The sequence below is a fragment of the Nelumbo lutea genome, chromosome 3 (genome assembly GCF_056320005.1).
Source record: "Nelumbo lutea isolate HS-2025 chromosome 3, American lotus-T2T, whole genome shotgun sequence".
In the NCBI taxonomy this organism is placed as follows: domain Eukaryota; kingdom Viridiplantae; phylum Streptophyta; class Magnoliopsida; order Proteales; family Nelumbonaceae; genus Nelumbo; species Nelumbo lutea.
In genome coordinates, this window is record NC_142686.1 from 71,299,914 (window position 1) to 71,314,596 (window position 14,683).

The 14,683-nt window shown below is 36.6% G+C and overlaps 2 protein-coding genes across 4 annotated transcripts in view; one reads left to right on the plus strand and one right to left on the minus strand.

Annotated features, from left to right (window-relative positions):
• Window positions 1-590: 590 nt before the first annotated feature.
• On the minus strand, window positions 591-10,869 carry LOC148865461 (uncharacterized). The gene is made up of 2 exons (XM_088980207.1): window positions 10,731-10,869; window positions 591-1,448 (listed from the first exon to the last, which is right to left on the minus strand). Exons 1-2 carry the CDS (start codon window positions 10,746-10,748, stop codon window positions 927-929), a joined length of 540 nt encoding a protein of 179 aa, XP_088836333.1. The 5' UTR covers window positions 10,749-10,869; the 3' UTR covers window positions 591-926.
• Window positions 10,379-14,683, plus strand: part of LOC148865462 (serine/threonine-protein phosphatase PP1-like) — a 76,027-nt gene continuing 71,722 nt past the window's right edge. Inside the window, exons 1-3 of one of the 3 annotated variants that reach the window (XR_016110496.1) lie at window positions 10,381-10,585; window positions 10,685-10,802; window positions 10,936-11,053. The gene's annotated coding sequence lies outside the window, so the exon portion shown is untranslated. Of the gene's footprint in view, window positions 10,598-10,684; window positions 11,054-14,683 lie in introns of all 3 variants that reach the window. The other 2 variants (XR_016110492.1, XR_016110493.1) reach the window with 2 other exon arrangements.

A 14,683-nucleotide genomic window follows, 5' to 3' on the forward strand; every position in this document is an offset into this window, starting at 1 on the left:
GGCTGACAAAAACAGACTCCTCTCCAGAAAACACTAACAATTGGGCTTATACAGGTTTCTTTAACTATTCATACGATTTAGTTCTCCATACACACTATGTATGGGAAAAAAGAGGTGAAAAAGAGACGAAGAGCTTGCTTGGTACCAAGAAGAAAAATAGCCTTTTGAAATGAAATGATTGTTCAAAATATTGCAGAGAATCAATTGAGCGTAGCAGAAATCAGGTTTCAAGAAGAAAGAAGAGGAAGAAGAAGGTGGTGGCAATAGGGGTTCAAAGAGAGATTTCAAACTTAATCCCCTCTTACACCCCTAATCTTATTTCATTAACTTAAACTTTAGTAATTTACAAAGAGACCCTAGTGGGGTAGATATTTAAGAAACATAACATAAGAGAAATAAGACCCAAATTGAGGCCCATTACAACAAAGAACATAAAATGATAAAATAAGACAAACAGCCCATGGGCCATTCGGCCCATCTTCTCTACAAATTCATAATTTGTTTTTAAATTATTCCTACTTTGCTTCAAATAACTTGTGCTGTCTACATTCATCTAAATTGGAATGAAGTAAAAAAGTCAATACAAATACAATTTAAAAGATCTACTTCCATTCAAAATATTTTTTTACTAAAAAAATTAATACATCCAAATCACAAATTAATACATGTTAAGTTTCAAATTGATACATTCTCTAATACAAATTTCATAATCCATTCTCAAAACACTTGTGGTTCATTGAATATTTGCCATGCATAATGATTCAAACTATAGCTCAGTAAAGTATACAGTTTCATCCTCTAGATGTGGATGATTCCCAAAACCCTTGTTATTCAAATACCACCATCTGTATGGAGAAGAGGAGCTTCATGATTCCCAGAACCCTTGATCTGGTTTGATGTGGATGCTTCACCTTTATCTCCCAAAGTCACCTCCTCTGACTTTTCCTTGTCCAATGGATGTAAAGAGTCAATGTCAGGTGTAACTTCATCAATTGATGGTGCCAAAAATTGACAAATTTAGTACCAACATTCCTGACTTCAACATAATTGGATTCTAGCTGCACAAAAATTGACCATTCTTGATAACCAGTACCAGACAAGGAAACAACATTCAAATCGTCTATAGTTTCTCCATTGCTGAATCCATGTGAAAACTGTTCCATAACATTTCTCAGATCATTATAGCTGTCAAGAAGACTTGATTCAAGTGATGCAATGCCAGAATTGGGGCTTTCACTATAGATACTATCAAGAGGAGAAACCCATCCATCAGCTTGCAATGAAAATTCACCAACATCCAGAAACTCCAAGTTGCTGCTTACACTAGCTCTGGAGAATATATCTCCTTCCTTGTCATCAAATACAACAGCCTCACTTGTAAGGTCTGACCTCAACAACCCAACATCTTGTGATCTCACAGCTTGACTTTCTCCTAACCCTTCTAGTGCCTGTGAAAGGTAAAAATAAAAGGAAAAAAAGTTATTTGTTAATCCCATCATTTGTGAAGAGAATGTGTTATGCATGGCAGTCTTCTAAGAATAAAAATTAATTTGGTTCCTTTTGAGTTAAGCAGTGTTAATGCATCAAGAAGTTGCATTTCTTAAGATCTAAGAAGTAACAGAATGTCAAACAGTGACATCCTAGCTACAATCTTATCTTAATATAAATAAAATGGAATATTGAATCAATTGGGCACCTCATCATGTGGGACAATAGTGATATAAGAAGTAGCAGAATGTGAAACACCTTAATAATATAGTACATATTTGTACTCCTTCCAAACTTAGCCTTAGTGTCAAATTTGTTCTTTCAGTGACAAATGTTAACAAGGAAAGAGTTGAACAGAGCAGATTTCACAGCTATCATAATTGAAATAGAATGTTGTCCATTTGGATCTCCCTATTTAATGCACAGTCTAATTAGATATATCATCACTCCGCATGCCTAAGTGAGGGGGACTTCATGTAGGGAAGGGACTGAATGTTGTCCATCTGGATCTTCCTATCCTTTTAATACTTGTAAAAGCTAGAAATAAGAAAGAAAATAGATAAGGAAAACTATACTCTCTCCTACAAAGTAAAAAAGAGAAAAGAATTAGGAACAAAACATGTATACTACCTCATCACTTTACCACTTTCCCATTCTTAATGATAGAAAGGACAAAATGAGAGATGGGAGCCAAGAGCTTTCATGAGATTCTTGGGGATACAAGAAGATTCTTGGGATACAAGAAGAGGGGAGAAAGACTTGGGTGGGTGAGGTGAAGCTGGATTTAACTACTGGCATGCCCAAAGAATTGAAGGAAAAAGACTTGGAAATCATTGATTAGGCAAAATGATTTCATGAAAACCAATTAATTCTTTATTTTTTCTTTATTATATTGTTCTTATTTGCAAGAAAATTGACTTTTAAACAAATACTCTTACCACTAAGTACCATAACAGGTTGTATGACAATGGCCTAGTCTTTTGGTTTGCTTTTGAGTTGTTTTTTCCACAGAAGGAAGCCAACCTTTTACTTTGGAGAGAAGGATAATAGTGGGACCTGTTTAACATCTGGACTCTATCTTGGTTTAAATTTGTAACAGAAAGGATAACCTTGTACTTTCCTATCTAGGTGAAAATGAAAAAAATCTAAAAGGAGAGAGAGAGAGAGAGAGATCATTTTTAGGATCTTATATGGTCAAAATCCTGATTTAATTTTCTAAAATAAATAAACAAAAAAAATGTCTTCGACAAGAATGCAACTGAACTTGAGAGTATGAATTAAATTCATTAGAAAACATCTTAACCTGGAGCTTTCTAAGCATAAAGGACGGGCTTTAACAAGTTTTCAAATTCAATAATCTGCAAAGTAACATAATTGGTTGATTTAGTATTAATGGTTCTAGACAGGAAATTTAGTAAGGGAGAAGAATCCAACCATGAAGAAAATGCATGAAATTTGGAAAAACTTCACAAAACATTTTTGAATCATTAAATTTGTTTACATAGATAATGCGCATATATTATGTGCGTAGATGGTAGCAAATATACACAAGTGTTGCAGACTTGAATCATTAATCTAGTGGATATATTACATGTAATGTGCATCGACAAATAATGTTTTTGATGCTTTATCAAGAAAAGGAGCTAGTAGACACTTATTGAGGAACATACTCATGAAATAAAAAATTGTGTTTGTTATCCAGAGGAGAAGAAGGAAGAGAGAGAGAGAGAGAAGAGAGAAGAGAGACAAAAGTTTGGAGTCTCAGAAAACTACCGGCGACGCTAGCTTTGTTGTTATTTATACTAGGGCGACACAACTTAAAATAAAACATGCTGAAAGGATTAAAATACTCCTGTGGTACTAAACACAAAAAATAATAGCATTTCAACACTCCCCTCAAGTTGGGACATAGATATCAATCATACCAAATTTTCCACATAAATCACAATGTCGCAAGTGATGTAACCCCTTTGTGAAGATGTCTGCAAGTTCGTCTTCAGAATTGACATAGGGAGTACACACTTACCCTGTAACAACATTTTCTTTGATGAAATGTTTGACAACTTCGATATGCTTAATTTTATCATGCAACACAGGATTAGAAGCGATGTTTATGGCTGTTTTGATATCACAGTAAAGATTCATAGGTCCATCAACTGGAAAGCCCAACTCACTCAACAAATTCTTTAACCACATGATTTTTTCCATTCCATGAGACATTGCCCGCTATTCAGTTTCAGCACTAGACCTAGCTACCACATTCTGCTTTTCGCTTCTCCAAGTAACTAGGTTCCCACCTATAAAGGTACAATAGCCACTTGTTGACTTCCAGTCATTCAAGGATCCTACCCAATCAGTATCAATATACACTTCAACTTTCAAATGCCCATGCTTTTGAAACAAGAAGCCTACACCTGGGAACTTCTTAAGATATCTGAGAACTCTTTCTACTGCTTCAAGGTGGGTAGTCTTAGGGGCATGCATGAACTAGCTAAGAACTCCCACTACATAAGTAATGTTTGGTCGAGTCATAGAAAGATATAGCAGTCTTCCTATAAGTCTCTGAAACTGTTTCATATCTTCAACGGGTTCATCTTGACAGTCTCCTAACTTGTGGTTAGGATCAATAGGGAAATCAACGGGCTTCACTCCCAATTTTCCTATATCCTGGAGTAGATCTAGGACATACTTTCTCTAGGAAATGAAGATACCTTTTTTTGAGCGGGCCACTTCAATTCCAAGGAAGTAGAGAACCTAGATCCTTTACTTCAAACTGGGTAGTAAGGAAATTCTTCAACTTTTGAATTTCATCATTCCAATCACCAGTGATAATTATATCATTAACATATACCATTAGTGCTACAATCTTTCCTTCCCCTCTTTTCACAAACAGTGTGTGATCAAATTAACATTGCTTGTATCCTTTTTACTGAAATGTTACATGGAATCTACTAAACCAGGCTTTTGGTGATTGTTTTAGGCCATATAATGATTTTTTTAACCTTTATGCTTTTTCCTTGAGCTTGGAAACCAAGAGGTTGCACCATGTATACTTCCTCTTCAATGTCACTATTCAAGAATGCATTCTTGATTTCAAGTTGATGAAGTTCCCAGTCAATATTAGCAACTAAGGAGAAAAGAACTCTAATGGAGTTCATCATACCAATGGGTGCAAAAGTTTCTGCATAATCCACTCCATACACTTGTGTAACCCCCTTCACTAGTAGACGAGCTTTATACCACTCCACAGTGCCATTAGCCTTATGTTTTACTGTGAAAACCCATTTACACCTAACTGATTCTTTACTCTCAAGAAGATCTACAAGTTCCCATGTACCATTCTTATGTAAAGCATTAATCTCTTCTTTCATAGCATTTGTCCGTTCAAGTATGCAAAAGAGCTTCTGTCACATTCTTAGGAATAAGAACATTGTCAATGGAAGAGAGAAAGGCCCAAAAGGACAGTGAAATGTTCTCATAGGAAACGGAGTGGGACATGGAGTGTTTAGTGGTGCAAGACCTAACACCTTTCTAATGAGCAATAGGAAGGTTAAGGTCATCAACAATAGAAGTATCAATGACAATAGGGTCAAGAACATCAATGGAAACCAAGGTACCTTGTTGGAAAGGATCCACCTTGGAGAGTTTGATGGTATTGGTGGTACAACTTCTGAATTCTCCATAGCTCTTGAACTTGGTTGGCTTTTGTGACGTTGAAAGAAAACACGAAAAGAAGGAAGATCAGGAATAGGGGGCAACTAAACTAGTTTCTCCTCATTTCTACACTCCCCCTAAGGAGAAACAGAGAAGAAATGCTCACTCTTAAAGAAAGAGACATCCATAGAAACATAATATCTCTGGGAGATAGGATCAAAACATCGGTACCCCTTTTGAGTGAGGGAGTACCCTAAGATGCAAGGACTAGCATGAGGGTCCAACTTTCACCGTATGCCCTCTCACTCTAACCAGTGAGGAGGCATACGGTTAATGAGATAAGTAGCACAAAGGACCACCTCAAGCCAAAAAAAGTTTTGGTACATTCATATGTATGAGTAAACCCCTATCCACTTCAAGAAGGCGTTAGTTCTTTCTTTCAACAACACCATTTAGTTGTGATTTTTGGGCACAGGAGCTACAGTGAAGTGATCCATGCGAAGCAAAGAATTTTGTGAGATCATTATGAAAATATTCTTTTGCATTATCAGATTAGAAAATTTAGATATCAGTTTGAAATTGAGTGAAGATCATTCGGTGGAAATCTTGGATAATTTTGGGAACTTCATCTTTGGTTTGCATAGGATATATCCATGTGTATCTGGAATAATCATCAACAAAGGTAATAAAATATTTGTAGCCACTATCGGACGGTAAAATAATAGGGCCTCAAACATCAAAATGAATAATATGGAAAGGAAATTCAGATTTATTATTCTTTGAAGAAAAATGAGTTCTACAATGCTTACTCAATTGACAAGTTTGACATGTAAATTGTGGCACTGACACTGACTTAAATAACTCTGGAAACACCAATTTTAAAGACTCCATAGACAAATGACTGAGACGACTATGCCATAAATAGATCTGACTTGTACTAGACTGACTCTTAGACTCTGTGACTATAAGACCAGCCTTATTCTCTAGCACGTAGAGTCCGTCCACCATATCCTCTACCAATCATCTTCCCTGAGGCCAAATCCTGGAGTACACAACAAAGAACAAATTAATAGGGAATTTTAGAACATGTAAGATATTAGTCAGGGTGATGCCAAAGGGAAGAGAGATGGTTTCTTGACCAGCTATGGTAGAATATGAACATTAGCTAGTCTCACATTGTCTCTTCTAGAGAGGAGGTGGTAGGTATGAAAATAAGTGGATTTACCATTCATACGTTTTTGATGCTCCATAATCAATTATTCAAGGAGTGTCAAGGAGATGAGATGATACATGGAAAGCTATGGCAGAATTACCTGATGTAGATGCAAATAAAGTTAAAGGAGGAGAAGAATCCATCTGACGAATTGCTCTAACATAGAGTTCCAAATGGTCATGGATGGAATTGATAATATCCTCCATCGGGTCAGAACCAGAAGTGTATGTATGAGTCATAGCAGTAGTAGGGGGCTAATTCTCTTGAGAAGCCACATTTGCTATGGTGGTGAACTTTCTTGCTGCCTTGGCTTCTTATTCAGGTCTGAACCTTGCTTCTTGCTTAAATCCTGGGCCCATTTGGGCTTTTTGTGAAGATCACAACATGTTTCTTGGGTATATTGGGGTTTCTAGCAGTGGGTGCACCATAATTTGTCTTTGTCTTCCACCCTTTTCTGAGGGTCCTCCTTCTTAAAAAAATTTCCCTCACTTATGGTATTGCTGCCAAACAACTACATCCCCTTCAGAGCTATTCATTAAATTTCTTCTACTCTCTTCCGACTGTACCAATAAATAAACTTCTTGGATAGAGGGAAGATCCTTGCTGCATAGGATCTGGAATCTGATGGATTCATATAATGGATTCAAACCATGGAGAAATGCAAATACTTTCTATTGGGAAAAAAGCTTCTTGTATGCTTTTGCATCTTCATCACACTTCAAATCTACACTCTGATAGTGATCTAACTCCTAGATGGTGGTCAAATCTAAATAGTATGCAGAAAGGTTCATTTCCCCTTGTTTACAAGTGGATGGTTCTGTTTATAACTGCTAGATTTTTGTGTAGTGACGCAGATCAGAATAGGTCAATTTTTCCTGCTCCCAAATCTCATAAGTCGTTTCAACCCATATAAAGTTTCTTCTCACCAGAGGTTGCATAGACACCAAAAGCCAGGACATAACCATGCTATTTTCCTAGTTCCATCTATCATACTCAGCATTCCCAGAATTCGGTTCTTTAATTCTCTCATTTATATATCCTATTTTTCCCCTTGCAGTAATGTATAACTTGTCCCCCTCGACCATTCTAAGTAATTCAGACCATTCAGGGGTATAACAACCATGGAGAAGGATATAAATCTATTCCCCCACTTATTTCGTTCTATATTGAGGAGACTCCATATGTGGCAGAGTCTTCACCACTCATAATCAACTTCGGGTTACACTTCAACTGAACACAAGGAAGGCCAAAAAGAAGCAACCAAACACCCAAAAAAATATTTTGTACTAGGGAATTAGAGACAACCACTCCCCTCCTTTCCCTTCTTTTAAAACTCAGATCTTCAATTAAAATTAGCTGTTGTTACCACAGGTCATCGCTGTCCTACCATAAATTAGGTATGGCTGTTGTAGCAGCATATACAGGTCCTCTCTTGACCTACAAATCGATTTGGCTGCTATTACAGCATATACAGGTCATCACTTGACCTAGAAGTTCACCAAAAGGCTATTGTCTCAGCATGTAAAGGTCATTATTGACCTACAGTCTATTACAAGGATCAACCGATCCCACAAAAAAGGAAAGAAGAGGGACTGCTCGCCTCACGTTAACAGTCGAAACCTATTATAGGTTCTATCCTGGCACATGACCAAAAAAAATAAAAAAAATAAAAAAGAGAAGGGTAAGAGAGTACTTTAGTCTGATCTGAATCTAGACCTAGATCTACAATTAATCTGGATCTGGATCTGGCAAATGGAGAAGACAGGGAATGTGTGCTTGATCTCTTCTTTTGGATCTAACAGTCCCACTCTAATACCATGTTATCTAGAGGAGAAGGAAGAGAGAGAGAGAGAGAAGAGACAAAAATTTGGAGTCTCAAAAAACTTCTGGCGGTGCTAGCTTTGTAGTTATTTATACTAGGGCAATACAACTTAAAATAAAACATGCTAAAAGGACTAAAGTACCCCTGTGGTACTAAACATACAAAATAACAACATTTCAACAATGTTCTTAGATTGGGGCTTGCAATTACAACTTGAGGGGTAGCAATGGGTCTAACAATGTTTTCACTTTTTGGGAGGTCATTGTAATACTTAGTTTCTATACCTTTTGTGCTAATATTTATTATTCTTGTTTCTGGCTCAATAAAATTCAAATCCATAACTAATCTTTATTAATGCAATCTTTATTATTATATTGGAGGGTTCTGTCTTATTACTAAGTGAGACGATAATAAGTTTTGTGTTTCTACATTTTCCTTGATTTGGCTGATAAGGGGAGCCAAAAGACAAAAGAAAGTAAAAACAAAATAGAAAGGCAAAGTTTCTTCTGAACTTCTTTTACTTTCTCTCCTAAAAGGTAGAGAAAGTAGAGGAAAATAGTGGAGTGTGAGATGAAAGCACTCACCCAACTCCTAAAAGAAAACTATATTGTCTTTTCTTTTTTCTTGCTTTCTTCATGACAAAACATATAACAAATGACCCCAGAATCATCCATTAGAAACATGGTTTTGGGCCAAAAAGACCTTGGCCCTATATTCATGTGCCCTCACTAGGATGAGATTGGAGCTGGAAAGAGGGAAAAGACTCCCAATTAGGACTACTACATTGGATTACCTGTAGCCAGGATAAAATGGAAAATAGGGAGTTTTATTTTTCTGGTTTTGTTTGTATTGTAATGGGTAGGGTTGACAGTGAGAGGGAGAGATGTGTCGCTAGGTTTAGGGGGCTAAGTAGCCTCCCTTGTAGTTTTCTAGAGTATAGTTTGAGGCTAAAAGAAAAAAAAAAAGCAATGCCCATGTATTTTTCTGAATTTAACATCAATCAATTCCAAAGCATTAAGTGCAAGATATTGCTATGTAGAAATTTATTTAAGGTCAATAGATACCATTTGAAGCCCTAGTTTCAATGTAAGAAGACATAAAAACTGAGTGATCAAACAACTCTTTTTTTGGGTATGCAATGGTTAATGAATTGGATGGCGAAAATTTTGGAATTGACCCTTTGAAACCAGAGAGACAAAGTCTTGATACAAAGGATTACAGATTTGTGGTCGAGATTGTATGTTGTAGACAACAACATCATTGCATGAAGCTTAGTATCCTCTGACTAGAGGTACAAATCGGGCCATGCTGGGCTAAATTGAGAATTGAGAAAAGAATTGCTAAATTGGTGTGGTGAAAGTAGTGGAGGATAAGGCTATTTATAGCAATTGAAAATAATTGCTGAGAGGGGTATTTTGGTTATTGTAAAGTATCTATCACTTTACCTAAATGCCCCCAATGTCCCAAACTAGTTGATATATAATTATAGGATATAGTTATTGGAGGGGTACTATTGTCCCAAACTAGCTATTTATAGGCTTATGGTTGTTGATTGAGGTGGTATGTCTATAAAAGCCCCTTGAAAAAAAGTTGAAACTAGCTGTTTACCTGGGGGGGCTCCCCGAAGGTGGTAATTACTAAATAGTAATTACAAAAGACAACCACATTGGAGTGGCCGAGTTGGGTTAGGAGTCAAACTATCAAAGAGTAATTACTAAATAGTATAAATTAAATGGTTATGTAAGGGTCACTTTTGTCATATTCTGAATTCTCAAATCATACCTTGTGTTATGATAGAGTCCCTCTTTTATGTTTAGAGTCTATTCCCAGAATTCCCTCTCACCACTCTGTTCCACAGTCCAATGCCGTGTGTGGTGTGAGTGGCCAGCGGAATGCTCGGGTTGGGGCTCGAAGAAGATGAGGACAAAAGATGGGGAGGCGAGAATTCGAATGACCTTAAAACTTTTGAAAGAAGCCTTGTTTTTGAGTTTTGTCCTTTTGTGGGTGGTTGAACCGGATTTGTTCATCTAACGGCTGTACATCTATTAATATTAGTGCTTTTACGAAGTGCTTATGTGGTCACCATCCAGTAAATCTACGGGTGCACAAAACGTGGACTCTCACAATCCGAACTTTGGGACCAACTTTACACTATCTCGGTTTCGGACTTCCGGCTGGGCACATTATAATTTTGAGAAAACCCAAGCTCGAGTCCGGCCAATGAACAGGTTTCGGACATTCTGAAAATTCCCTCTCCCTACTCTGTTCTCTTTTTCTGTCTGGCTGCTTATTCCCTTTTTCATAAGTATTTCTGTCTGGATACTTTGGATGGAGGTGAAGGACGCGGTAATTCGTGAAGGCCACCGCCGCTCGATGACTAATTCTGTTAGAATTTTAAATATACCGTTGTAAGAATCGTGGTATTTATTCTGCAATTTTGATACGCTTTACCTTGTCGTTTAAATTGATTTTGTAATGGTCTAAGAGCTCAATATCGTGCTTCTTAGAAAAGAGAAAACAGAGAACAAAACCACTCGATTTCCTCAGACTTACCTGCGAATGGCGATTCATGGCTCCAGAGCCAGTTCACTCAGGTGGAGCTTCGCAGCTTGAATTCCTATGTGGGTAATCCTCAAAACCCTAAAACCCAAGTAGCTTTCTTGTTTGTGGGTTACTTCGATGTTGGAGGCTAGTTTCTGCAGTTTCTCTCAATGAGGAGGGAGATCGAGCGAGTGACAATCGGACCCTTACTTTCCAGGATGTTGGAGCTGAAAACTGTTGGAGAGTCTTTGACTGAGGAAGAGAGGGCTGCGTGTTTGATCGAATTGTATCGGGACATGGACGAGGAGGTATAGGATTTTGAAGTCTTCCTTCGGGTGAGTATCAGACAGTGCCACGTCAACATGGTCTGACATGTTGATTGTGCATCTAGTATGATATGTAGGTATATATATATATATATATATATATATATATATATATATATATATATATATATATATATAATATTTTTCCAACTTCATTCGAAGAATTTCTTTTTGTTTTATTATCTTTATTATATATATATATATATATATATAATATATATAAATATTTTCCCAACTTCATTCGAAGAATTTCTTTTTGTTTTATTATCTTTATTCTAGTGGTGGTTAGGGCTGTTCATAAGAATGCCCAACCCAACCAACCCGAACCGATCCAACCCGAGTCGGCCGGGTTTTCATCCATACCGATCGGTTTTAGGTTGGGCACATACATAAACTGAAATCTCGGGTTGGTTTCGGTTTTCTTGCATGAAAACCGAAACTAACCCAACCCGAACCGAACTAGTATTCTACTAGTTTGGTAGTTCCTACTTCCTAGTTTGAGTAGTTTCCTAATTCTTACTAGTCTTCTACTTTTAAACTTCTACTAGAACTAGAACTCTAGAAGGTCCATTAGGCAATTACAATTAGGATTCAATTAGGTGCCCTTTTTTAGTTTTTTACCTAGATTAGAATTTAGAAGGTTTATAAATTTTTATTTTATTGATTTACCTACCTAGATTTACCTAGTTTTTTACTCTAGAAAGCCCATTATTGACACTTGTTTTTACATGAAGAATATATTGATTTTATTCTTTACCTGAATTAAATTTAGATTTATCTTAGACTCTTGAATATCAAATTATCAATTAATTCAGATTTTATTTGGCTTTGTACAGGAACAAAACCGAAACCAACCGAAATCGACCCAATCGACTCAAATCGACTAGATCGGTTTGGCCTGTCAGTGGGTCGGTTTCGGTTCCCACCTTAGCTAACCCGACCAGGTCCGGTCGGTTGGGAAAATCCCAAGAAATCGACCCAACCCGACCCGTGAACACCCCTAGTGGTGGTGGGGGATGTGTTGTGAATTTACATATGCAAGTTCGCATTTGCAACTTGAAAATCAAAGTTCTGATAAGCGTAGATAACCTAAACAAGTTAACGACACTTATGATTTGTTTAGTATTATGCATCTAGTCTTAGTGTTTTATGATAATCTCAATTTGTTCCCTTTATCAAGGGTTGTGTTTTACTTAAATTTCGTCTTCCAAACTTCATGCCTAAAGGGTTGAAATCTATAAAATTAAACTGAATGATCAAAAAGCTTGGTTTCGAAGTTGTTTTCACCTTTTCCTAAAAAAAAAAAAAACTGAGTGATCAAACAACTCTTTTTTTGGGTATGCAATGGTTAATGAATTGGATAGTGAAAATTTTGGAATTGACCCTTGAAACTAGAAAGAAAAAGTCTTGATACAAATGATTACAGATTTGTGGTCAAAATTGTATGTTGCAAACAACAACATTGTTGCATGAAGCTTAGTATCCTCTAACTAGAGGTGTAAATCGGGTCATGTTGGGCCAGCATGGCACTGTCCGCATGTAGATCGCTCAAAGAGTAGATTGTGTCATGCTGGCTTGTGGGCCGAGCCGGACCGTGCTTCCCTCCCTTGGGATAATTTGTGGGGTTAGCCCAACACGATCCACAACTCGAGCCCGTGCAGGTTTGGGACAAGCGAGCTACAAGTCGTACTAATTGGGAATATGGGTCGGGCTTTGTGCCTGGGCCGAATCGGGCCAGAAAGGCCCATACTGATTTTTCTTGTTGTCATTTTGACATTTTGTTTTTTTATTTTTATTTTTTTGCTAAGTAAAACTAAAATACTTAACTTTCATTTGGGAACAAATTGAAAAAACAAAAAATCTAACAAAGAAATGAAAAAAAAAATGTTTACCAAAATACAAAATGGATAACAAATTGTAAAAAAATAGGAATTTTATTTCATTTAAAATATAAAAATTATAAATTGAAAATAAAAAATTACATTGTTGAAAAATAACAAATAATTTAAATAAAATTGAAAAAATTACTCCATCTCCATGACTTTAATCATGTGCTCCATCAAGTGTAGTAGTGTCATGACCTCCTTTGTCTTGTAATTTATCATTAACATCTAACAAATAATCTTTGAAGTAGATGTCTTTTTCTTGTTTCTCATAGAAGAGCAAATGTATATCCAAGTGACTAATGCTACCCTTGCTACTAAAGTTAAAGCCAATCCTACATTTTTGGCAAATGGCTAGGAGGAGGAGCCAACCATTTATTTTTTTTAATTCTAACAAATAAAAATTTATTTAATTGCAATTACTTGCATGATCGGATTACCAGTTTAGAATCTCAACTTGATTTTAACAGTTGAAGCCTCAAAGCCTCCTAAATTGCTAAGTGTAGGACAGTATGCGATTGTATGAGATGAGATTGTGAGTATGAGAATTGAGAAAAGAATTGCTAAATTGGTGTGGTGAGAATAGTGGAGGATAGGGTTATTTATAGGAATTGAAAATAATTCTATTGCCTAAAATACCCTAAATACTAGCAGTTTTTCAGTTGTTGAGAGGGGTATTTTGGTTATTGTAAAGTATCTATCACTTTACCCAAATGCCCCAAATGTCTCAAACTAGTTGATATATAATTATAGGATATAGTTATTGAAGGGGCATTATTGTCCCAAACTAGCTATTTATAGGCTTATAGTTAATGATTGAGGTGGTATGTCTGTAAAAGCCCCTTGAAAAAAAGTTGATAGTTGTTTGGGGGGGGGTGTCCCCCAAGGGCCCCAATGGCCCCAATGGCTAGTTTCTTGAATGGGCTACACTCGATCCATTGCGGGCTTGTAGGTTGTGCTACTTGTTAGGCTGTGTCATGTAGGCCTATGGGCTTGAAACCCCCGACCCAACATGATCCACATGATTGTGTTGTGCCCAGCACGGCCCGTGTGTAGGTCTGGTCCAAAATCTTGTTATGGCCCAGAACAACTTGATTTACACCTCTAATCCTCTCCCTTGGAAAGTGGGGTGCTCAAATTTGGATCAAAAACCGAAAACTGAACTGAACCAAGCTGAATAAGCTAATTCAAGTATTGGTTTGTTTCGGTTTTTGATGTGTTAAAAATTTAATAAAATCGAACAAAAAACCAAACTACTACACTATATAAAATTGTATATTATATAATTAATTATTTATATTAATTGTATTATGTTTCACTAATTTAAGGAAAAATTCTCGATTACTACCTTGTACTTTAGTCCCATTGTCATTTTACTCCCTAAACATTAAAACACAATAATTCGGTACCCGAACTTTCAAAACTTGCCAATCAGTACCTACTATTAACCATGCGTTAAGTGGCATTTAAAAAGACACAAATGCCCTTTGTGTGTCATCTAATTCTCTTTATCAACCATCCAAATGTTGATAAAATAATGAACAGTGCCAAGTCCTTGCCTCTTCTATTCAAGAAAGTTGGAGTCACTGTAATGCCCACTAAGACATGACCCCAACTTTCATGAAGATAAGAGACAATGATTTGAGACTATTCATTTTTCGTCAACGTTTGGATGGTTGCTAAAGACAATTAGATGACACTCAAAGGGTGTTTATGTCTTTTTAAATGCCACTTAACGACTGTTTAATGGGTTGGT